General features: G+C 49.3%; 3 protein-coding genes across 5 annotated transcripts; 2 read left to right on the top strand and 1 right to left on the bottom strand.

Annotated features, from left to right (window-relative positions):
* The first annotated feature begins 3,085 nt into the window (after positions 1-3,085).
* On the top strand, positions 3,086-13,262 carry TTC24 (tetratricopeptide repeat domain 24). Its single transcript, XM_036753801.1, has 9 exons — positions 3,086-3,785; positions 4,302-4,505; positions 5,473-5,601; positions 5,960-6,081; positions 6,760-6,858; positions 10,637-10,737; positions 11,163-11,239; positions 12,133-12,220; positions 13,181-13,262. The coding sequence occupies exons 1-9, from the start codon at positions 3,086-3,088 to the stop codon at positions 13,260-13,262; spliced, it is 1,602 nt and encodes a 533-aa protein (XP_036609696.1).
* A 458-nt stretch (positions 13,263-13,720) lies between these two features.
* Positions 13,721-16,603, top strand: NAXE (NAD(P)HX epimerase). Its single transcript, XM_036756968.1, has 6 exons — positions 13,721-13,995; positions 14,499-14,607; positions 14,790-14,900; positions 15,001-15,114; positions 15,798-15,945; positions 16,344-16,603. The coding sequence occupies exons 1-6, from the start codon at positions 13,826-13,828 to the stop codon at positions 16,544-16,546; spliced, it is 855 nt and encodes a 284-aa protein (XP_036612863.1). The 5' UTR covers positions 13,721-13,825; the 3' UTR covers positions 16,547-16,603.
* Positions 16,604-17,219: 616 nt separating this feature from the next.
* On the bottom strand, positions 17,220-23,985 carry GPATCH4 (G-patch domain containing 4). Of its 3 annotated transcripts, XM_036756966.1 has the most exons (9): positions 23,845-23,985; positions 22,615-22,759; positions 21,917-21,990; positions 21,735-21,827; positions 21,529-21,624; positions 18,718-18,803; positions 18,481-18,531; positions 18,071-18,249; positions 17,220-17,977 (listed from the first exon to the last, which is right to left on the bottom strand). In XM_036756966.1, exons 2-9 carry the CDS (start codon positions 22,691-22,693, stop codon positions 17,421-17,423), a joined length of 1,215 nt encoding a protein of 404 aa, XP_036612861.1. In that variant the 5' UTR covers positions 22,694-22,759; positions 23,845-23,985; the 3' UTR covers positions 17,220-17,420. The 3 variants fall into 3 exon arrangements, with proteins under 3 accessions (XP_036612861.1, XP_036612858.1, XP_036612862.1); XM_036756963.1 differs by having other exon boundaries at positions 17,220-18,249; XM_036756967.1 differs by lacking the exons at positions 21,917-21,990; positions 23,845-23,985 and having other exon boundaries at positions 17,220-18,249; positions 22,615-22,723.
* Between the last annotated feature and the right edge of the window lie 212 nt (positions 23,986-24,197).

Below are 24,197 nucleotides of genomic sequence, written 5' to 3'. Positions count from 1 at the left end.
CCCTGACTCCAGCCCCTAACTCAAAACCCCAGTTTGCATAAGTTCAGCAAGTGTCCCTGGGCCCCCAAGACTTTTCTAAAGAATGTAAGCTAATTAACTAGAGGAAAAAGCCTGATGCCTAACAGTCTTCCTTGGTCTAACTGAGTGGACTCAGGGATGTCTCTATCTTGTGTCAACAGACTAAGCTGGAGCATCCCTTGGTCTGTCTATGGCCATTAAGGATGAAAGCCTCAGCCCTAGACATTATCTTGAATTATATGACTTCTGCCTTATCTTGAGCCTACCATGTTGTGGGAGGTTATGGCAAGTTGGACACAGAGATCCTGGGTTGTAATTTCAGTTGACATTTTGTCAGCTATCTGATCTGTTGTATTTACAATCTATTCAGGAGGTTCCTTTTATTTTATCATGGTCATAAAAAGTGAAGTAACACAGGCTTGCCAAGTCTGCAAAATAACATATGTAAACTTCAAGAGATAATTAACCACTGTATCCTTTTTTTCTGTGTAAATACTATTTCTTCACCCCAGCTCCTGGCCGTTTTGATTTGGGCTGTCAATTGCCCCTAAACGGACGCTGGCTAATAAACTTCTCCATTTAAAACTTATACTCTGTGGCATGTCTTGCTTGCTGTTGGTATAACAAAGCAAAATGGCATTCGAAAAATTTTAAAAATAATTTTATTTCAGCCACAGCAATTCTCTAAGAACATCTCCTAAGTCAAGGAGGCGTTGGATCTGTGGGTTTTGGTTGGAGGGATCACCCACACCCCCAAAGTCACCGGTCCCTGAAATATTGAGCTGTGACTGTTAATACCCATTTACATAGGGCCCCACCTGGAAACTCTAAACTACTACGTCCATTAGAAAGAAACCGAGGCCGGGAGAAAAGACAATAGAATCCATGTAGGACTGGGGAGGTAAGGAGGGAGGAACTACAATTTTAATGAGAATCCAGATATCCCATGACTTTGCAAAAAGCACCACCTCAAAGGATTAGAACTCAGATAGGACACCTGAGCTGTCAATCAAGGAATCCCTTAGGAGAGGGGAGGGTGTTACTGGGTTGTCACAGTGACTCCCGAGCTCTGAGCAGAGGTAACCCAAGTCTTCAGAGCCATCCCAGAGAGGCGGCAGCACCAAGGCAGATGCAGCAAGAGGTAGGGAGGTACCTGCTGTGTGAAGGGGTTAAGGGACGACCCCGGGATGGGCAGTCATTTGGGGCAGGAGGCAGGATGGCCATGTTCCCAAGCCCATTCATCACAGAAGCAAGAAATTGTGTGTGTTTGTGTGTGTGTGTGTGTGTGTGTGTGTGTGTGTGTGTGAATAAATAGAATACCCTGGTCCCCTCTTCAGATCTTTCTCATGAGGAAGGGGAAATGGGAAGGGGCTGGGAGTCACAATTGTGTCACTGAATTGTCTCTACCTCATTTTTCATCTTTTGAATGTAGGCAGGGTGAAGTCAGTGGCTTTGAGATCCTCAGAGAGGTGCTAAGGACATCTGTGATTATGATGTGTTCTATACTTGGGTTCTTAGGCATACTTGGGCAACTAGGTGGCACAGTGGGGGCCTGGGGTCAAGAAGACTAATCTGATATATTTACTGTGACCCTGGGCAAGTCACTTAACCCTGGTTGCCTCAGTTTCCTCATCTGTAAAATGAGCTGGAGAAGGAAATGGCAAACCGCTCCAGGATCTTTGCCAAGAAAATGCCAAAAGGAGTCACAAAGAGTTGGACACAACTGAAAATGACTGAACGATATTTGGATTCCAGGATATAAGGGAAGCTGAAAGTAGCGTGAGCAGGAGGCAGGATGAAGTAGAATGGAAAGAGTCAGAGGACCTGGGTTTGAATCCCGACAGTGTAGTGGGGGAATCCTTTCCAGAAGCAGAGGCATGGTCCGTGTGAGCCTCACCTTGAAGTACCTCGTAGTCCTAAGATTATTGGATAAGGTCGTGGGGGGTTGGGATGGTAAGGGAAGATCAGCTCTTTGTTCCTGGGTAATCTTGGGAAATTTACTTAACTTCTGTGTCTCATTTTTCTCATCTATAACTTGAGGGGACTGAACAAGGTCATCTTTAAGGTTCCTTCCAGCTCTAACATTCCGTGACTGTTATAGGCCAGGGTGGAGCCAAGGACAGAGATTGAGGAGCATTGAGAAGACAAAGGGAAAGGAGGAGGAGAAGTAGCATCTGGGGTTCTGAAGAGAGATTCTTGAGGAAAAGGAGACTTCAGCATCACTGGTCTTCATCTTCTAGCTGATACTGCAGCAGGAGAGATAATGATTAGACATCAGACAGTACTTGGGTGGGGAGGAGTGACTACTGATTGAGAAACTAAGGTTAATTATGGTGAAGAGGGTCCATCTGGGAGACTAGCCTAGATAACTGGGGTGCAGAAGGAAGGGAAAGGAATAAACATTTATATAGCACTTGAACTGTGGTAAACACTTTACAAATATTTCATTTAATCTTCACAACAACCCTAAGAAGTAGGAGATGAGTACTATTATCATCCCCATTACAGTTGGGGAAACTGAGGCAAACAGCAGTCCAGTGACTTGCTCAAGGTCACACAGCTATTAAGTATCTAAGGCTAGATTTGAACTTAGTTCTTTCTGACTCCAGGCCCAATGTTCCATCCACTGAACTACCTAGTTGCCTAAAGTTTCTTCTAGATTTAGATTCTATCATCTAATAATAACAAAAGCTCAAACTTCTATGATGTTTTGAAGTTGACAAAGACCTTTTCTCAAAGCAAGCCATTGTACAGGTGGGGGAAAAATATAAGATTTTAAGAGGTTAAGTAAATTCCTCACCCTGGCATGGAGCTAATTAGTTCTGAAACTGGGATTTGAACCTAGGACTTCCGATGCCAAGACCACTATTCTTTCCACCCTTTATACCACTACTCTCTGGGCTCTCCCTACCAGATAAACAATGAAAGACAATTCACTACTGCAGTTGGGGAGGACAATTTAGACCATGGGAGGGTCATAGCTGCCCAGGGACAGAACTGAGCTCAAGGGATCCTTCTTTGAAATTGTGGTTGGTTAACCAACTCCTTTTGCCATCTTGTCAGTTCTATGTCTTCTCCTGCCTCTGAGGACAGTTCCCTGGGACCAGGGACTGAGGCATGGCCAGCCAAGAAGAAGAAGAGAAAGAAGAAATATCTGGAAGCCAGTATCCAGAACCTCACCCAAGCTGGGCATGGGGCTCTGAAGGATGGCCGGAATGATGAGGCCTTGGCTAGTTTTCATCGAGCCTTTCTTCTGGCCTTGGAGGCCCAGGGAGGCAGGGGCACCAGGGTCCTCCGGGCCTGTGCCTTCAACCTTGGAGCAGCCTATGTGGAGACTGGGGACCCTGCACGTGGTCTCCGGCTGTTCCTCTGGGCCAAGCCAGAGGAAAAGGCCAAGGGCTCTTGCCATGGCGACCAGTGTTTCAATGTGGCCTTGGCCTACCATGCCTTGGGTGATTTGCCTCAAGCCTTGGTATGGTACCACAAGGCCTTGGGCCACTATCAGCCCCGGGGAGACCAAGGGGGAACCCAGGAGAAGATGGCGGCCTGCTACCAGGCCCTGGGGCACCCAGGGCAAGCAGCCCACTGCCTTCGGGAAGCTGGCCAAGCTTATGCCTGGGCAGGGAGACCTTGGGCTGCAGCCCTGGCATTGGTAGCCGCCGGTGGATGCATGCTAAAGAGCAGGCATCACAAGGTGGGAGAAGTGGTCCAGGTGCTAGAGGAGAGCCGGAGGCTGGCAGAGAAGAGTACCAGTCGGGAGCTTCTGGGTAAGACCTGAGGGCAAAAGGCAGCACTCTCATCAATGTTGCAACTGAGGCAAAAACATAGAATGGTGCCCACCATTCTCCTGGTTTGCTGTGTGTGAGATAATAACGTATATTTTGTATATCATTTTATACCCCTCAATTTTGTATGCCTAAGGCAAGTACCTCACACCCATGGTACAAGAGTCAAAGGAACTGAGTTTGGGTCCTGGCTGAACACTACTGTGTGACCTTGGGCCAGTCACAGAAATTCTATGGGCCTTAGTTTCCTTATCTGTAAAATGAAGGTGTTGGTCTAAATGGTGCCTTCCAGCTCAGATTTCATGATACTGTAAACCTATGAAACTTGCTTCACACTTAGTAAGGCTATGGGGATAAACTGAGGGGGAAGAGGAGAGAGGGCAGGGGCTACGATGTGCACTATGCATGCTGCTTCTGTGACATAGCTGTCAATCACTCGATAGAGCAGTTGTGTCCCAACCTGACTCCCACTGACCATGTCTGTCCCTGACTCCCCAGGAAAGCTCTACAACGACCTCGGCCTGAGCTATTCCCAACTTCATCTGTTCCCACTGGCGGCTGAGAGCTTCCTTCAGGCTCTACCTCTGTGTCAGGAGCCAGAGGCCAAGGCCATTGTGCTACGGAATCTCGGTGCTGCCCACAATGCCCTGGGGAACTTCCAGGAGGCACAGGAGCTCCACCAGAAAGCCGCTGCCCTGTACGGTGGGTGCCAGGAGGCTCAAGCCCAGGCTGGCTGCATGGGGGCTGGCAGGTGGGAGGAGGGGAAGGGCATAGGGATGGGATTGGATTGGGTTAGCGTGCTGGAGGAGGAGGAGGTAGGCAAGATATAACAGGGTATTATAGGCCCCTAGGTGCAGGTCAAAGAGTCTGAGGATACAGAATTTTGAGCATGGGACCCATGGGCTAAAGACACAGTATGTGAAGGACCTGAGTTCGAATCCCAGCTTTGCTACTTGTTTGACCTTCGACAAGGTGCTCTCCCTTCTCTGGGCCTCTGTTTTCTCATCTCTAAAATGATTAAAACAAACTAATAATTACCAAATTAAACTAACATTTATATAAGTGCCTACTGCGTACCAAGCACTTCACAAATATTATTTCATTCGATCCTGGGAGGTAGGGGTTATTATGATTTCCACTCTACAGTTGAGAAAACTGAGGCAGTGACTTGTCTAAGGTCACACAGCTGGTAAGTGTCCGAAGCTGGATTTAAACTCTGGTCTAGGCCTCCTGCCCTATTCACTACACCACACAGCTTGTGCCCAAATGAGGGGACTGACCTCAAAGGCTCCTTGTAGCTCTAAATCCTGTGGGTATTCATCGAACGTTAGAGCTTTCAAGGACATTAGAAGTCATGCGCATCAACGTGCTTATTTTATAGTTAAGGAAACCGATGCGCAGAAAGGGGGAGAGGCTCGAGGCTGCGCAGCTAGTGAGAGTGTCACAACCAAAGCCAGGTTCTTCTGACTTCGAGGCTCTCGACCTTTGCTCAGCATCACTCTGCTTCCTCTGTAGACTTGGAGCCGGGGGCAGGATGATGACACCACGTTGGGGGAGCAGGAGGGGGTGGTGGAGAAGTCCTCTCCCTGGGCTTTAAGGGAGGGAGGAGAGGAATCCAGGTACTCCTGCCAGCCAGCACTCCACCCTGTGACTGGCGATCTGTTGGCAGGCTCCGCTGGGCAGCGGCAGGAGCAGGGCGAGTGTTTTGGGGGCCTGGCATTTGCCCTGAGTCAATTGGGGGAACATGAGGCTGCCAGGGACAACTACCTTCATGCCCTCCAGGCCGCACAGGATGCTGGTAAGGAGGTTTCCCTTGTGATGGTGCTTGGGATGGACTTCCTTTTGCTGCAGGAGGGGACTTTACAGCCTTACTGATGGGGGTGGGGAGTACCGAAGGTTTGGGGAACCTCCTGGTTGAGGCAGGGTGGAATCACTTGGCTGGCAGGAAGGCTGATGACAGTACCAGAGGCCAAGTATTTTACCCTTTCTCCCAAATGCTGGAGTCAGGGTAGGTGAAGAATGGGGAAGGGTCCATGGAGCTAGGTGTGGAAGGTAGAGTTTCCCCTTCCTGAAGTTTCATCCCCACAAAGTGGGAAACATGTTGAGGAAGTACATGTGTAGAGGGGTGGGAATCTCCTTAAGCTTTCCTTTCCCAGGGGATGTGAAAGGCCAATGGCAAGCTCTGGAGGGGCTGGGGGCTGCAGCTGCCTGTCTGGGGCAGCCTGACCAGGCTGTGAGGCGCTATAAGGAAGCCCTGGCTTTACTGGTCCAGTGCCAGGTAAGAACACCCAACCTATATCCTAACCTTTCCTATCCTCCTGCTTCACATTTCCTTCTACTGGGAAGCCTGCTTTGAAACCACAGCTAACTTCAATTCCCCAATTCCCCAGGGCTGATGTCCAGATCTCTCTCTCTCTCTCTCTCTCTCTCTCTCTCTCTCTGTCTCTCTGTCTCTCTGTCTCTGTCTCTCTCTCTCTCTGTCTCTGTCTCTCTCTCTCTCTCTGTCTCTCTGTCTCTCTCTCTCTCTCCCTCTGTCTCTCTCTCTCTCTCTCTCTCTCTCTCTCTCTCCTCTCTCTCTCTCTCCTCTCTCTCTCTGTCTCTCTCTCTCTCTCTCTGTGTCTCTCTCTCTCCTCTCTCTCTCTGTCTCTCTCTCTCTCTCTCTCTCTCCCTTCCTTCTCCCTCTCCTGGTGTATGGGTGCTTGGAGCTTGAGGTTAGGAGAAAGGCATCCTGTCTCTCAAATATGTTCCAAGACTGGAATCATATCTCCTCTTCCTTTTCCTCCTCCTATAGCTAGGATTGGGAATGTGTCCACTATGGGAGGAGAAATGAGAAAGACTGACCACTAGACCCCCCTCCCTCTTTAAACCATCTGTTTCCTACCACCTTCCTGTCCTCTACTAACCCTCTCCTAAGGCAGGAGAGAGGCCAAGTAATTGTCTTCATCATCCATACCAGAAAGAGCCCCCCTCAGTTCGAGAGAGACTGGTGGCCAAGCTGGCAGATTCTATGAGGAATCACTTGACCCTGAGAGGACTGGATCCTGATCCCTGCCTGGTGAGAAGAATCCTAAAATATGGAGCCCTAGGGTGGGAGGTGGAAGGACCATTTGTGGTAAAGGAGAATTGATGTTCCCTTGAACCCCTGACCTTGACTGTCTAATTCGATTCATTTGCATTCTTGTTTGCAATAAGTAATATTGTTCTCTGCTCTTCTCTTGCCCTGGGGCCCTGGCAGGGAAGCCTCCAATCTGAAACAGATTGGGCCCTTGGTTTAGGCAGAGCATGTACACAGAGTGTGAGCCTCATTTATGGGGGTATCCATCAGAGCTTCAAACGTCTCTGAGAGCAATTTCAAAAAAGGCCACAAGATGGCGATGTTATTCAAAGAATTCAGAGTTTGGGTTAGAGAGGGGGGCAAAAAAATCTCTTGCTTGCCTTCTCTATGTGCCTTTTTCTCACCCACTCTTTGTGCCTCTGTCTCCTCCCTTTATTTCTCTTTCTCCCTTCCTCCTCGTCCACCGTAACTGGCCGCACTCTAGAACAAAAGTAACATTTCAGAATCTCAGCAGATCGATGATTTTGTCCATGGGCACGATGACCACTCGGGAACATAGCTTGTTCTAGGCAAAAGCAAGTAGGAGGGTACCCAGCTCTGCTCTGCCCGGCCTCCTTCACCAGGCTTTGGTGGGGCAGTGGATGGAGCCTGGGCCCAGAGCCAAGAAGACCCCAATGCAAACGTGTCTTTAGACACTTACTGGCTATGTGACCCCGAGCATCGCTTTACCTCTCCTCAGTTTCTTCATTTGTAAAACGAGGCTAATAATAGCATGACCCCCAGGGTTGTTGTGAGGACCAAATGAGATAATTTCTGTAAAGTGCTTAGCTCCGTACCTGTCAAACAGCCAAACTATATAAATGTTAGCTATTATTCAAATCCAGCCTCAGACATTTACCAGCCATATGACCCTGGGCAAGTCACTTATCTCTGTGTGCCCGAGTTTCCTCAGCTATAAAATGGAATCATAACAGCTCCCAGGACTGTCGAGGATCAAGTGGGGCAATATCTGTAAAGCCCCTAGCACAGTGCCCAGCACACTGTAGGCACTTAATAATTGCTTATTCTCTTCCCTTCCCCCCGCCCCCTTAATCTGGTGAGAGAATCGGACTGAAGCACAGCCACGCTATGTGGGAAAGTGGAAAGGGCTGGGGATTTAGGGGTTAAAGGACTCAGGTTCAAATCGTGACTTTGTCACTTAACACTGGTGCTACCTCCTGTTTCCTCATCTATAATGGGGTGGATTTGTTGGAAAGCTTGAGCAGACTTAATGAATGAATGAATAAAAAAGCACTTATTACATACTTACTGTATGCCAAGCATGGGGCTAAGTGCTGGGAATACAAATACAAAAGTGAAAGTAGTCTCTGCCCTCTAAGTACTTATATTCTAATAAGGTGAAACCACACATATAAAGGAGTGGTATCAGGGAGTGGTATTTTGGTTTGCTAAGTTACAGTATGACTCTATAGTGGGTTCCTTCTTCCTTCCTAGAGGTATTCAAGTGAAGACTAGATCACTTGTCAAGAATTAACTGCAGGGATGGGGCAGCTAGGTGGTACAGTGAGTGGAGCACTGGCCCTGGAGTCAGGAGGACCTGAGTTCAAATCTGACCTCAGAGGCTTCATACATTTACTAGCTGTGTGACCTTGGGCAAGTCACTTAACCCCAATTGCCCTGCCTTTCCCCCTCCAAAAAAAAAAAAAAGAATTAACTGCAGAAGAGACTCTTAGCTAGGTATGGGTTGGACCATCAGAGGTGGGGAACCTGCAGCCTCAAGGCCATGTGTGGCCTTTTGACCAACTCCAAGTTTTACAGAATGAATCCTTTTATTAAGGGGATTTGTTCTGTGAAGTTTGGATTCAGTCAAAGGGCCACACCTGAGGACCTAGAAGGCCACATGTAGCCTCGAGGCAGCAGGTTCCCCACTAGATGGACTCTGAGGACCCTTTCAACTCCCAATGTTCTGTGAGTCTGTGGGAACGCTTCCGAATGGAAGTGGCATCTGAGTCATGCCCTGAGAGGAGGAAAGGTCTTCAACTGATAGGAGATAGGTGACCCCATGGATAGAGCACTAGCCCTGGAGTCAGGAAGACCCGAGTTCAAATGCAGCCTCAGACATCTAGCTGTGTGATCCTGCACAAGTCACTCAGCCTCTGTTTGCCTCAGTCTCCTTATCTGAAAAGTGGGAATAATGATAGCACCTACCCCTCGGGGCTGTCCAAAATGCATGTCTCCATGGCTTCTGTGTCAGGTAGCATAGTTCATTATCAGTCCCCTGGATACTGAAGGCTTCTGGGTAGAGGAATGAGATATGATCATGGCAGTCCATTAAGAAGACAACTTGGCCAGAGTGGGGAGGCTGGATTAGAGCCAGGGATATGCTAGGAAATATTTAACAACTGGCTCTCCAGGAAAAATGTCCACCCGCCACACTTTTAAGTTTAATCTGTAGTGTTCACATTTTCTCCATCACTTTCTTAAGTCTAGACAATCCACAAAACAAGAAATCAAGCTTTCATTTGAAGTTTTGCCAATTTCCAAGGTGTAAGTGCCCAATGAAAATTTAACAATCAGCTGATTAGAATGGTCTCAAGCACAATCCTGAGATGTGGTCACAAAAGCATTGATTTAGAGACTTAGAGGTCAGCTAATCCAACACCTTCATTTTTCAGACAAGAAAAATGTGGCTCAGAGAGGTCACTTGCCCAACGTCATAGGTAGAGTCATGGCAGAGTCAGAATTTGAACCCAGGTCCTCTGACTCCAAATCCGCTGGTCTTCCCACTCTGCAACAGCGACAGACTAGAGGCAGGACAACTAGTTAGGAGGGTGTTACAATATTCTAGGGAAGGAGAAATGAGGACCTGAGCTAGGATTATTTTAGTGGGAGCAGAGAGGAGCTAGAAACATCCAGGATTTGTTAATGGATAAGGTGTCTAGGATGAGAATGAGGTAATAGGAAGGATGACAGCGCCATTAACAGAGACAGAGGCATCACCTGGAAGGGCAGGTTTGGCAAACGGTTATAATAATCACTAGCATTTACGTAGCATCCACTGTTCACCAGTCTCTGTTGCTTTACAAATATGATCTCTTTCCATCGTCACAATAACCCTGAGAGGGAGGTGCTATTATCCCCATTTTACAGTCGTGGTAACTGAGGCAAACAGAGTCCCATAGCTAGTGAGGGTCTGAGGCTGAATTTGAACTCTGGTCTTCCTGACTCTAGGCTCAGTGTGCAATCTTCTGCGCCACCCAGCTGCCCCTAGGAGAGCTTGATTTTAGACTTGTGCTACCGGACCGTCTGTTTCTAGAGTCCCCATTAGTAAAAATGCCTATCTAGCCCTGTTATGACTTCTGTGACCCTTGATTGCTTCATTCTTCTGTGGGTCCACGGGCCTCAATGGAACAAAGGTTTCTCCGTCATTGGTTTTGGAATGAATCACATCTCTCGGTTGTTTCCAGATGTTGTCTTTCTTCAGTTCAGAGGCAGCTCGTCACTATGGGTCTCTCTGTTTTCTCTGGATCTTCTGTCTGTCTGTCTTTCTCTCCCTCTCTGTATCTCTGTTTCTTTCTGTGTGTGTGTGTGTGTGTGTCTCTCTCTCTGTCTGTCTGTCTCTGTCCCTCCCCCTCCTCCCTCTCTCCATCCCTCCATTGATCCAGAAAGGGGACGGTCAATGCCTCTGTGCATCAGACAATTGAATAGTTGGAGGGAACATGACTTTGACCACGGCCACAGCTCCTACAACCACCCATTCTCCCTTCTCCCCCTCCAGCCACTGCCCCGGCTCAGGCCACAGTCTACTAGCGGAGCCTCTTCCTCTAAGCCCTCCTGCCAGCTCCTGGTGGGTCAGGCAGAGGGCCCAACACAATCCAGGTGAGATAGAGTGGGCGGGTCGGGGGACTGGGAGGGAGGGACGGGGAGCTTTACAGACTGGAGAACTCGTAGGGGAATACGTGGCCACAATAACTTTGGTTCATAGGACTGTGGATTTAGAGGTAGAAGGAACCATTTCAATCTCATCACTTAACGAATGAAGAAACCAAACCCCAAAGAGGTGGATGATTTACCTACGGCCTCAGAGCAGGAGGCGGCAGAGCCAAGATTTGAACCTAGGTTTTCTTACTCTAAATTAATTTCTCATTCCATTGTGCCCGTGCTTCCCAAAAGAGGCTACGGGTGTGGTTATGAGTAGGCATGGCTGTTGAACAGAAGGGTTATTGGGAATGTTTTTGCCTTGCAATGGGTGAAGGGAAGGGACTCCCCTCCCAGTCTATCTCCCTCCTCCTTTGCCCTGGCAGATCAGCTGCTGTGTGGGAGGAAGAGGAGGAGGTGACAGTCAATCTTCCCATGACATCACCCAAATGGAGCCTGGATCGTGAGTCTGAGTAGTCATGTGCTTCCCCCTCCTCCCCAACTTTACCCCAATGATCATTTCCCCACATAAGCAAAGTTCACCTGAGGTCATTTTATCCTTTCTCCTGTCTCTTCCACCTAATCCAGTCTGAGGTGGGGTGCCTTTCCCCATGCCTCCATCTTAATGTTCCCTGCCCCTGGCAACCTGGAAAGCTTTCCTCTAACCTCCAATCAATTAATCAACAGATATTCCAGGCACTTTGCTAAAAGGTAGCACTTATATTTCCTACCCCACGTTGCTGTTGTGAGGAAAGTAAACATTACAGTAATTTTTAAAAATTGGAACTTATCGAAGGAAGGAAATTAGTATATGTTAAGTACCTTACTTTTTAGAGTTGTGGCCCTGGGCAAGTCATGTAACCCCGTTTGCCTCAATTCCTCTTCTGTTAAAATAAAAAATGAACTGGAGAATGAAATGGCAAACCACTCCTGTATCTTTCCCTACGAAACCTCAAATAGAGTCACAGAGAGTAGGACACGACAATAAAATGACTGAACAACAAAACAAAGCACTTATATGTGCTGAGAATTTGACAAATGTCACTTCATTTTAACCTCACAGTAACCCTGGGAGGTAGATGCTACTATGATAATCTCCATTTTATGGATGAAGAACATGAGGGGAGACAGAAGTCAAGTGACTTGTCCACAGTCACACAGCTAGAAAGCATCTGAAGCTGGATTTGAATCCAGGTGTTCCTGACTTCAGGCCCAGTGATATTATCTGCTGCACCACCTAGCTAGCATTTCATGATACATTGTCCATTCACCTGCCTGCCCCTTGTTCTACTCCCTGATTTTTTCCAAACTATGGGTCTGGATGAACAGAGGCTTATATTTGTTTTTTTTCACTAGGTCTGAGGCCTCTCTCTTTCCATCAATCAGGTGTCCTCAAAGATGGGGAGCCCAGCATCCTGGCCTCTGATGGTCCCCAAGCCAATAGGTAGGCTTCCTGCTTGGGGAGAGATAGAGGGCTTGGAGTATGAATGGAAAGAGGAGTTGGAAACTGGTGTACTTTGGAATGGCTCGGAGTTCCACTCTCAGGTGACCCCTGAGTTGTCAGTGACTGTGCCACCTGGGGGCAAATTCTGGCAGGACCAACCAAACCAGGAAGGCTCTGAATAGTCTTCGTGATAGACTCTGGCTCTGTCATCTGAGAACCAGCCTTTGCTAAGTTCCTAAAAGCTTATCATCAGAATATGGGGGCTTGGGATGGGCAAGATGATGTTTTCTGACACAATCACAACTCATGAAGACCATGTGCTGAGGTAGAGAGGGGTGCAATCTATACGTGTGAAGACAAAGCTCACAGTAATGAAATTATGAATTTTTGTTAGCGTTTCAACTTAAACATATGTTAAGAGCCTTCTATGTGCAAGGCTGGGAGGTACCAACCTCCCCGCCTCCCAAAAAAAACCACCTTCAGGGTTTACATTCTGAGGAAAGTGGGTACTGAAGTATTATGGAAAATTACAACTTTTATGAAGGGGGTGGGGGTGGGCAAGGCTGAGGATTGTGTGCTAAAAGGAACAAAAGAAAAGGCCCCCAAGTGCAAGATGACCTGAGCCACTGATAAAGGGATACAGGGCCATCTTTGTTTTTGTCCCTCAGCAACTGTAATAACCCACGGCCAGCCATGGTGCGCCATGAATCAGTTTGCCCGCTTCATCACCGGCCCCCAGGGGAGAGAGGGAAAAAAGACCCTGTAGAATCTGGGGACCGGAACCTCCAAACCACCTATCCGAGGCGGCATCATGCAATGGGGAGGTAAGGAGGTAGGACAGTGAGAGCTCCAGGAAACAGCCAGCCCCCAGCCGCCCCTCTCTTCGTTCCTCGGTACCCAGCATTTTCTCCCCGGCTCTGTCCCGGGTGTAAGGACTCCTCCTCTTCCTATTTTCTTCAGATCGCCTGAAAGACCCCCGACCACTCTCAGCAGGAATGCCCTCAGGAGGCCAACCAAGTCCAGTTTCTGCATGCTCATGTGACCCTCTCCCCTAAGTCACCTCCTCTCGGGGGGGAGTCCTTGGAGCCCTGGCCTTTTCTCCTGGTCCAGTCCTTGAATGGAGAGGATCCGGGGCACAGCACTGCGGAGGTGGACCACAGTCCAGACTGCCCTCAGTGTTAGGGTCAGATAAGGCCTTTGAGATCCCCGACGTCACCTCCTGCTCCATTTTTGGTGCGACTGGAAGAGAAAATAAAACTGGCAATGAATCTTGTTTCTCTTCCCGTCCGGCCTGCTTTTGTCAGTTTCACCGGGCATGGCTGGGGCGGGGAGGGTGCGCGGCACAGCCACTCTTTCCGGCATCGCAATCCCCGATGACAGAGTGCTGGAGTAGGTTACGGCCCAGACAGCAGGGGGCGCCGTAATTGCATGCGCCTCTGTTCGTGCCCCAGCCGGGCTCGGAAGCGGCGCACGCGCACTAGGATTCTCGTCCCCGACCTCTCCCTTCACCCGAGGCTGAAGCAGAAGAGGCGGTGCCGGCGCATGCTCCAAGGCTGGCAGACAGTGCCTGGGGAGAGAGAGGGAGGTCAGCTCGTTGGGGCCTGAATGTCCGGGCTGCGGGCGCTGCTGGGTGTCGGGCTGCTGGTCGCCGGCTCGCGCCTCCCGCGGGTCTTGACTCGAGGTGGGCCCCACTGCCCGGGGCCCGCCTGGTGGGGAGCAAGACAGATGCACCCAGGGGACTCCACCATGGCGGACAAAACCTTTAAGTACTTGAGGTGAGACGAAGCCCCAGGGGCGTCCCACTTCCGCATTTTGCGCAGTGAGCGTACACTGACCTGGACCCCGGGCGCCCCCGAAGTGAGGGGGTGCACTAACCTGGACCGGGGGCGCCCCCAAGCCTGGGGCTAGGTAGGGTCTGCACTGATCTGGGCCCAGGGGCCCCCCGAAGCCTTGGGGGCAGGAGGTGCACTGATCCGGACCAAGGGGCACCCGCCCGAGCCTGGTGGGCAGAGGATGCACTGACCTGGACCAGAGGCGCCCACCCGAACCTGGGGGTGGGGCGGTGCGGTAGGGGCTGCACGGGTCTGGACCGAGGAGCGCCTACCCGAGCCTGGGAGGGCAAAGGGCGCCCCCCCCCCGAGCCTGGGAGGCGGGGCAGGACCAGGGGTTGCAGGCGTACGAGGGATTCACTTAACTGGAGCAAGGGGCGCCCGCCTGAGCCTGGGAAAAGGGCCGGGGTCGGGAACTGAGTCTCTGGAGGGTCTGGGTTTTCTCCCAGCCAGGAGGAGGCCCAGGCTGTAGATGAGGAGCTGTTCAACGAGTACAAGTTTAGCGTCGATCAACTCATGGAGCTGGCTGGGCTCAGCTGTGCCACTGCCATTGCCAAGGTCAGTGCCAGGGCTGGGGGAGGACCTGGCACTACCTGACCCCTAAAGAGCAATGCAGAACGATGAAAGCCAGTGGGAGGGGATGGGAAATGGGCCACAAGGAACCTGTTACAGCTACCCATGGGAACCAGGGCCTTTCTGCAAGAAGATCCTTTTAATCCCCATGCATATTCTCCCTTCAGGCATACCCACCCAGCTCTTTTGGCAGCAGTCCCCCGGCCGTCCTGGTCATCTGTGGCCCTGGAAACAATGGGGGTGATGGCCTTGTCTGTGCCAGGCACCTCAAACTCTTTGTGAGTATGGGGAGGTGCCACCAAGGGAGGGGAGGCTGACAGGATGGGAAGGGGCTCTTTCCATTCAGTCATCTGAATCACATCACCCCCTCCTTCCCAGGGCTACGAGCCAAAGATCCATTATCCCAAGAAGCCAAGCAAGCCACTCTTTGATGCTCTGGTGACACAGTGTCAGAAGATGGACATTCCTTTCCTGCCTGAGATGCCACCTGAGGTAGAAGGCATTAGACCCTCTCAATTCACTTAAAACTCTTACCCTAACACATAGCCACTGGCTTCTTTGCTTCCTTTTCCTTGGTATGAAAACTTTCCTGCCCCAAACAGTGAAGCCCAAATACTTTCTTCTGGGCTCCTCTGCAGCCCTACTATGCCCTCCGTCCCTATCTTTTAGTCCCTGGGAGCCAGGGTTTTAATCTAGATGCAACTTACTACTTCTGTGAACTTGGGAAATTAGCCTCTCTGGGCCTCTGAGACCACCAGTTTTATTTTTAAGATCCTTTTTTTTTTTTTGGAGGGGGGAAGGCAGGGCAGTTGGGGTTAAGTGACTTGCCCAAGGTCACACAACTAGTGTGTCAAGTTATCTGAGGCAAGATTTGAACTCAGGGCCTCCTGACTCCAGGGCTGGTACTCTACTCACTGTGTCACCTAGCTGCCCTGATCCTTTCCTCATTCTCCTGTGATCCTATGACTTCTCTCCTAGTCCCTGGTACTTGAACTTCTTCTGAAAACAAGTAGCTGCCCCTTAGCACAAAGCACTGATAGGGCTATTAACCACCACTGCCCATATCTGTATAATCTTGGTTTTTTCTATACCCGTTCTAGCCTTTTCCCTTACTTAGAACAGAGGAATATTGGGAAATGGGTTACCAACCCGCTTTTCCTCGCCCTCCTTCCTAGCCGATGCTGATCGATGAACTGTACGAATTGGTGGTGGATGCCATCTTCGGCTTCAGCTTTAAGGGTACTGTGCGGGAGCCATTTGGAGCCATCCTGAGTGTACTGAATGGGCTCACGGTGCCTATTGCCAGCATTGACATCCCCTCAGGTACCTTGGGGAAGAGAGGAGGGTATAGAGTGGGATGATACATGAGTGATCTCTGAGTACTCCCAGGGAGGCCTTTGTGCCCAGGTTGGGCAGGAAGAGAAGGCTACCTGAATCCTAGACTGTTGGAGCTGGGAAGTTCTTGGAGGCAAGGACCTGAAAGTCCTGCCTTTCAGCTCAGCATCCTCTCTGGCTGGTGTCACAGAGTGCTTTCACTTCCTCCATATGAAGAAACTCCAAAGTACAGAGGTGCCTGGAAAGCCTAGGACAGGGCCTAGGGTTCCTGCTTTCCTCTTTTCCTTTCCCAAGAGCTGAGCTGACACCAAATTCAGAAGGGATGGAGGGGAAGGTAAGATGAGAAAGGACGGATTCCTGTAGTCACATGCTCCTTGCACCCATAGGGTGGGATGTGGAGAAGGGGAACCCAGATGGCATCCAGCCTGACTTACTCATCTCACTGACAGCCCCCAAAAAGGCAGCTACTCTCTTCAAGGGTCGACATCACTACTTGGGGGGACGCTTTGTGCCACCTGCCTTACAGAAGAAATACCAGCTGAACCTACCCCCTTACCCAGCAACTGATTGTGTCCTGCGGCTACCATGAAGAAAGGCTGGTGTGCCCCCAATAAAGACTCATTATTTTTGGTTTGGATCTGTAAAATGCTTTGAGATCTTCTGGGTGGGCTGGAGCCATTTTTGTGGGCCAGAGGGGGCACAGCATGGTATAATGGAAAGAATACTGCCCTTGGAATCAGAGGACCCAAGTATGAATCCGAGCTGTGTGACCTTGGGCAAATCAAAAATGTCTCTGGCCTCAGTTTCATCATCTGAGAAGCAGAAGGAATCCTCTAAGGTCCTTTCCATTTGAAATTCTAAAAACATGCCCAAGATGGGCTGATACTGCAGTAGGGTAGATGGGAAGAAGGACTTCCTGCTAGTAAGGACTGCTAAACGTTGAAATGGGCATCCATGGGACCTTGTGTAATGTCTTTGAATACAAGTAATTCCTATCCATCTGGACTGGGGCAAACTTGCCTGTAGGCAGGGAAGGGGATGAGGTACCTTCAAAGTTAACCCTCCTTTAGTTGGGTGATACTCCTGCAAAAGTTTGAAAGGAGCCAGAAGGGGATCTCCTGTTCAACAGAGCATGGTGACTCTGGTGCCTCCTTCCCAGCTCCAGGTCATAGGAAAGAAGCCCTGAGCTTGGGGGTGGAGGGGTGAGGGGCGAGTGAAGAGCCTGAGCAGAACTGAAGGGCAGGGCCCTGGGGAGTGTTTATTGATCCCCCTGTGTGGAAGAACTGGAGGATGAGAGGGGGCCACACCACCTCGATCTCCTGGGGCATTGGCACCTATAGGTGAATACTCTGTTTTCCCCTCTGCCCCCCACCCCCTGCAATGGGCAAAGGACCCAGAGGCCCCAGCCTCTAGAGTCCTGGCCTCCGACAAACGAATGCAGGTGGTTACTGCAACAGTCCTTGCTAGGCCTCTGGTAGTTCCTTTTTTCTTCTCTTCTTTTTGGTTTTCTGGGTCCTGCTTTCTTCCTCTTCCCTCTCTACTTGAACGCCTACCTCATCTTCTGTTTCCTTTTCCCATTGTCTCCTCCTCTTCTTCTTCCTATTGTTCTCATAGGGCTGTTCTATGATCTCCACATGCTCACCGCTATCTGTTACTGATGCCTCTTCCTGGCTTTTCTTTTTCCTCTTCCTCCTGTTGTTCTCATCAGGCTGTTCTATGATCTGCACATGCTCATTCCTATCTGTTACTGATGCCTCTTCCTGACTTTTCTTCTTCTTCTTCCTCCTGTTGTTCTCATCAGGCTGTTCTATGATCTGCATGTGCTCACTGCTGTCTGTTACTGATGCTTCTTCCTGGCTTTTCTTCTTCCTCTTCCTCCTATTGTTCTCATAGGGCTGTTCTATGATCTGCACATGCTCATTCCTATCTGTTACTGATGCCTCTTCCTGACTTTTCTTCTTCTTCTTCCTCCTGTTGTTCTCATCAGGCTGTTCTATGATCTGCATGTGCTCATTCCTATCTGTTACTGATGCCTCTTCCTGACTTTTCTTCTTCTTCTTCCTCCTGTTGTTCTCATCAGGCTGTTCTATGATCTGCATGTGCTCATTCCTATCTGTTACTGATGCCTCTTCCTGACTTTTCTTTTTCTTCTTCTTTGTCTTCTGGGGTATTTCCTCAGCGGGGGAGTCAGGTACATCTGCGGTCTGGCCTTTATACTGTGCCAGGAAGGCCCGCTCCTGCTCTTCCAGCCTTGCCAGCTTGGCCTTCATGGTAAGCCCATGGCGGGCACCCCTGAGGCAGACAGGTATCCAATCAGAGGAACAGCAAGAAAACCAGAGAAAGTATTCCCTCCCTCTATGGTCTTGCTCTCCATCTCTGGGCAGCAGTAAGGCATTGAGGTAAAAGGCGCTAGAGACAATGATGGAAGCTCCACCTTGGAGAGTGAGCCCAGAGATGGGGAGGCTAGAGAAGGGTAGGAAAAGGGAGAGCAGAGCTTTCAGGGAAGCTTGCAGATTGCCTTACTTGTGTGCGGTACGTCCCTCGCAGGCTCGAATCAACTCCTCATCTGTCAGGCTGGGTTTCAAGGGAGGGAAGAGTGTGTTAGGGAGGCACAGCCTAGGGAAGAAACTTGTCTCCCCTCCACGCTATCCCAGGTGCAGAGTCCAACCCTCTTAAAGAAAATTTGCCCACACTCATGTAGCACATGGAATACTGGAGCAAGGCCTTCATAGCACCCTCCAATTCTAAGGGAATTCTCACATCTTTGCTGGTGGAGGTGCCTCATCCTCGCTGCTGTGTTCACTCTGCTTCTCTGCTTTCTCCCCTCCTGAAGTGAGAGTGGCAGTCTGGCAGGAGAGTGAACATTTACAAGGTCAGCAAGTATTTATGAAGCACCTACTATGTGCAAAGCACTAAAGGAAATGCAAAGTTTAGACAAAGCATGGTCCCTGTTCCCACAGGCCTCATGTTCTGGTAAGGAGATATCACTCATATACAAATAACTAGAATATAAAATAGTACAGGCAAATCTAAGACGGTAAGCTGCAGATCAGTCACCGGTCTGTATTGTTAGAAGGAATTGCCTTTGTTGTTCAGTCATGCCTGACTTCATGACCCCATTTGGAATTTTGTTGGCACAGATACTGGAGTGGTTTGCCATTTCCTTCCCCAGCTCATTTTACAGACGAGAAAACGGGCGAACGAGGTTGTTACTTGCCCAGGGTCACACTGCTAATAAGCATCTGAGGCCAGATTTGAACTGAGGAAGATGAGTCTTTCTCACTCCAGGCCTAGCACTCTATCCACTTTGCCACCTAGATGCCCCAAATAATAGTAATACTGATATTTTGTTTAGTCGATTCGTCACACCCAATTCTTTGTGACTCCATTTGGGGTTTTCTTGGCAGAGATACTGGAGTGGTTTGCCATTTCCTTCTCTGGATCATTTTACAAATGAAGAAACTGAGGCAAATGGGGTTAAGTGACTTTCCCAGGGTCATACAGCTAGTGTCTGAAGCCGAATTTGAACTCAGGTCCTCCTGATTCCAGGGGTAGTGCTCTATCCACTTTGCCACCTAGCTTCTCAATTTCCTTACCACTTAACTCAATCACAGGCACAGGCACAGGCCCAAGCCACCAAAAAAGCCTTTGAGGTATCAAGTTCCCCTGAGGGTGGGGGTGAAGCTCATTACTAATGGAGGAATTGGGGCTAGTTTCTAGGAGGGCATTAAGCTAGGCTCTAAAGGACAGGTAGGATTTCAACAGTTTTAAAGATGAAGGAGGACATTTTAGGTTTAAATAACATAGCCAAAAGATGGTCTTGTAGAGGAGTTAGGAAATAGCTCAGTTTAGCTAAAGCACAGGATACTTGGAGGGGAGGAGTTGTGAGTTAAGTGTGGAAGTGTCCGGTAATACTAGATCAGAGGGACCTTTGAATGCTGGGCTAAGGAGGAAAGACCTCTACTAGGTAAGGAAGAAGCCATTAAGGGTTTTGAGCAGAGGAGAGACAAGACCAATCCTTTTATCACCATTCTCGTCCCTCTCCATTCAATCTGCTCCAATGTCACAATCCTCAGTCCTAGCTAGCCAATCACCACACGTCCATTTCACATGTAGTTCCACATTTCAGGCTGCTAACTCACACAGGTGCTGCATCTACAATGCTGCAGTAACCAGCCTGGCCTCCCCCCCATCTCCCACAGAGACAGTGGAAAGAACACCGGATGATCTAGATGTTTACACCCCTCACTCCTGGGACCTTGGGCTACTTGCCTCATCTGTACAATGAGGGCTTTTGGCCAGAAGACCTCCCAGATTTAGATCTCCGATTCTATGATCAGAATGTGGGAAGAAAACAGATGGGAAAGTGCTTTAATTACTACTCCCCAAAGTCAAGATGACAACACTTCTATTATCATTTTGGTTACACTGCCCATGGGGAACCTCAGCTAAAAGGGAGAGAACTTAACAGACTGCTGAGTTCCCTGAGGGGCTGTATGGCATCCATGGATAGACAAATGGACTTGGAGTTAGGAAACCCAAGTCTGAATCTTCCTTCAAACACCAAAAATGGAATGATCATGATTAAGTCACTTAACTTGGGCAGCTAGGTGGCAAAGTAGAGACAGCGCCAGGCCTGGAGTCAGGAAGACCAAGTTTGAATGTGGCCTCAGATGTGTACTAGTTGTGTGACCCTGGGCAAGTCACTTAATGACTGTCTGCCTCGGTTTCCCCAACTTTAAAATGGGGATAATAACAGCATTTACCTCACAGGATTGTTGTGAGAATCAAATGAGACAGTAATTGTAAATGTCTTAGCAAAGTCCCTGGCACACAGTAAGCAGTATGTAAACGTTAACTGCTATTATTTATTATTATTATTAACTGATTTCTCAAAGCCTTTTCCTCATCTGTAAGATGAGAATAATACTTTAACTACCAAGCTTCCAGGCTAATTGTAAAGAAAACCCTTTGTAAATTACAAAGTACCACATAAATATGAGTTCTTACTAAAAGTGCATTTTCTGCATCCTTTCCATGGTCTTTCCTTATAATGCCTGCCCCTTTCTTCCTCACTAGAATTCCCATAATTCTGGATACTTGCTAAAAAACAGAAGGATTCATCTGGAGAATGGGAAAGTTGGCAAAGAACCCTGGAATGCCAGCCCAAAGCGACCTTGGGTAGCCAGCTCAACCTCCTTATTTTGCAGATGAAGAAACTGAGAAACAGCAAATACCTTAGAGTGGGAATGGATTTGCTTAAGAACCCACAAACCCAGGTCTGATTCCATTTATGGCTGTGTGTTCATTATATGACCTTATAGCGCACCCCATCTCTTACTGTCCAGGCTCATGGTTCAGATATAGCCTTAGTTCTGTCCCACTGCCTAATTTATAGAGGGCTGTAAGACAGCTAATGATGACTTATCTTTTAGAATACACTGTCTAGTTCTTCCTCTTGCAAATGCAAGTGTGCCTAGTGTTTCCTAATAGTAAAGGCAATAGAGAGTAAGAAGCCCCACTTGGACTAGCAGGGGGTGGAGGGTCTCCTTCATCCCTAGCCTCTAGTACCTTTATGAAGTGTCCATACAGTAGGCTAGACTTTGAGCCCCCAGATCGTTTCTGCTTGCTGGTGTCCTTGGCCTGGGTCTTCATTTTTACTCCATCCTGTTGGGGAAGTGGGGGTTGAACTGAGTCTGCTGCCCCATGCTGGGTTCTCACACTCCCACAGAGACCACGCACTTGTGTGTTCTATGGTCATCCCTCCCCTCCAGTACCTTCCCAGTCTCCACCACCAAGCTGGCAGCTGTCTTGTTGAAGAGTTGGCTCCACCAGTGGTCAGTGAACTCCTTGGAAGGGTCATGTCCTACCTGCTCAAAGGGAAAGAGACCCAATCCTGCAAATGCCAGCCTTCATTCTGATGGGTCCCCAGGTCCCAGACCTGTATGGAGTTCCTTACCCCAGCATTGTCCTGCTTCAGCTTCACCTTGATGGCCTGGGCTATACCATCTTCCTTCTTGCCCAGGCCCTTGCCTGGAGGGAGTAGAGACCAGGCTCATGCAGCTTATCTGTCTGCACTGAACCTTTACAACAAAATCCTGGCCCATGACCCAACACTACCTTCAGACACTAATGAACCCCGTCCTTCCCTCTTCCCCAGTTCAGTTCCACAGTCTCCGCCGGAAAACTTCAGAAGCTCCTGAATCCACTCTAGCCAAATTTCCTGCACTGATGTCTAGAACCCAAAAGCTGAGTTCGAATCCTGTCTCTGACACTCAGATATGTGATCCTGGACAAATCACTTAACCTCTCTCAGTTTCCTCGGCTGTAAAATGGGCATAATATTATAGGCACCTATCTCACAGGGTTGTTGTGAGGATTGAATGTGATGTCATGTTAAGCACTCTGCAAAGCTTAAACGCATTGTATAAATGCTAGCTCTTATGTTTCCTTTCAGATGTCCCTTTCCCATCTCCTCAGTCTCTTACCCTACCTTCATTTCCCATTCAGAATAGTTCTTCCTCTTCCAATTCTACCTAGGAACTAAGGTGGGTGTGCAGTTGGAACTTTCTTTCATAGCTCTGGAGAACTAGAAAGCAGGACTGGGGGTCTGGGGCTCTTCCTAGGGAGAAATGGAGTAGGGTCAGTAGGTATTACCTTGAATCCATCCATGCTTCTGCAGCTGCTCCTCAGCAAACTTCATCCCTCGACTCTTTGGCACTGAGGTGATGCTCATGTTGAGAAAAGGGTTGGTCTCTATCCTCAATGTCTCGCTAGTTCACAAGTGGTTACTACCGTCCCTCTGAAAGAAAAAAAAAGGGTGAAAACCTACCACTCCCAGTCTGGTTCTACTGTGAGCAGAACACTGGCCTGGTTTCTGGACTGATTTAGGCACAGTAGCAGATTAGGTTCCAGTTCATTAAAATAATTTGAGAAATGTTTTAAATAACAGGGGCATTGCTGGACTAAGCATAAAGCCTCCAAAAGGGACCAGTGTCAAACGCCCTTCACCTGGACCTACCAGTTCTGAGGTGCTTTAACAAGAAAACATTGCCTTAGTCACACCTGATGTGACACGACAGCCCCGGAGCTGCACCCCACTGGGTCTCTCTTCTCTGGAGAGGAACTGCCTCTACTTCAAAGAGGACACTCCATCTCTAGTCTGTATCTTTGCCCTCGCCGTCCCCAATACCTGGGGTGTTCTACCCTGTCCCTTCTTCTGCCTCTTCGTTTCTCTGGCTTCCTTCAAGTCAGCTCAAATCCAGCCTTCCGCAAGAAGCCTTTCCTGGTCTCCTTAGCGAATGCCTTCTCCCCTTTTCCGACTACCTCCCGAATATAGATTTTCTAAGTGCCGAGATATTTACAAATGATCAGCCTCATCAGAGCTCCTTGAGGGCAAAGGCTGTCTCAGGCATTTTTTTGTATCCCCAGCCCTGGGCACGGTGCCTGGCACTTAGTAGGCACTTGATAAGTATTGATTCCTTGAAAGTACAAATGTTTTCGCCCTTCTTTGTATCCCCAGCGCGTAGTGCAGCGCCTGGCATATAATAAGTACTTAATATTTATTGACTGATTATTCCCTCGAAAGTGCAGACATTTGCTTTTCTTTATATCCCAGCACTTAGCACGATGCCTGGCACGGGGTAAGCGCTTAATAAGCGTTTATTGATGGATTCCTTGGGAGTAGAGTCGGCGTCTGCCTTTCTCTGTCTCCCGGGCGATCAGCACCGTGCCAGGCACGAACGCCTGCTCACTGACACACGCAGTTGTCCCTTAGAGCCCGCTCCATCCGGCTTCCCTCCCCCCCGCCGGCGTCGCCCAGGCTTTCGGCGATCTAATTCCCATCCCTCTGGCTGCAGATCCGGAAGAACAGTCTCCAGCCCCTACATTTATCTGCGCCTCTTGGCACCTCTTCCTCCCTCCCGGTGTGCAGCCAGCTTCTCTCTACTGAAGGGAGCCGCTCACAGTCCCGTCAGGATCCTCTTAGCAGAAACACGCGGAATCCACCACCTGCACGCCGCCATGTTTCCGGAAGTGCCGCCTTCGGGCCCTTCTACACCGCCAAGACCATAGAATGGAACCCGGGGAGACCATAGAGTTCCGGTCCTCCGAGGGGAGGAAGTTCCAAATCTCTCCCGGAAGCGGGCTGGCGCTCAGGTTGCTATGGAAACGCGAACTCTTTCAGGCTCAGTTTCGAAGCTGGTTTAGTGTGTGCGGTGCGACTTATGAAGGGCGAGGGG

Source organism: Trichosurus vulpecula, chromosome 4 (genome assembly GCF_011100635.1).
Source record: "Trichosurus vulpecula isolate mTriVul1 chromosome 4, mTriVul1.pri, whole genome shotgun sequence".
Taxonomy (NCBI): domain Eukaryota; kingdom Metazoa; phylum Chordata; class Mammalia; order Diprotodontia; family Phalangeridae; genus Trichosurus; species Trichosurus vulpecula.
This window is presented reverse-complemented; position numbering and strand designations above follow the sequence as displayed.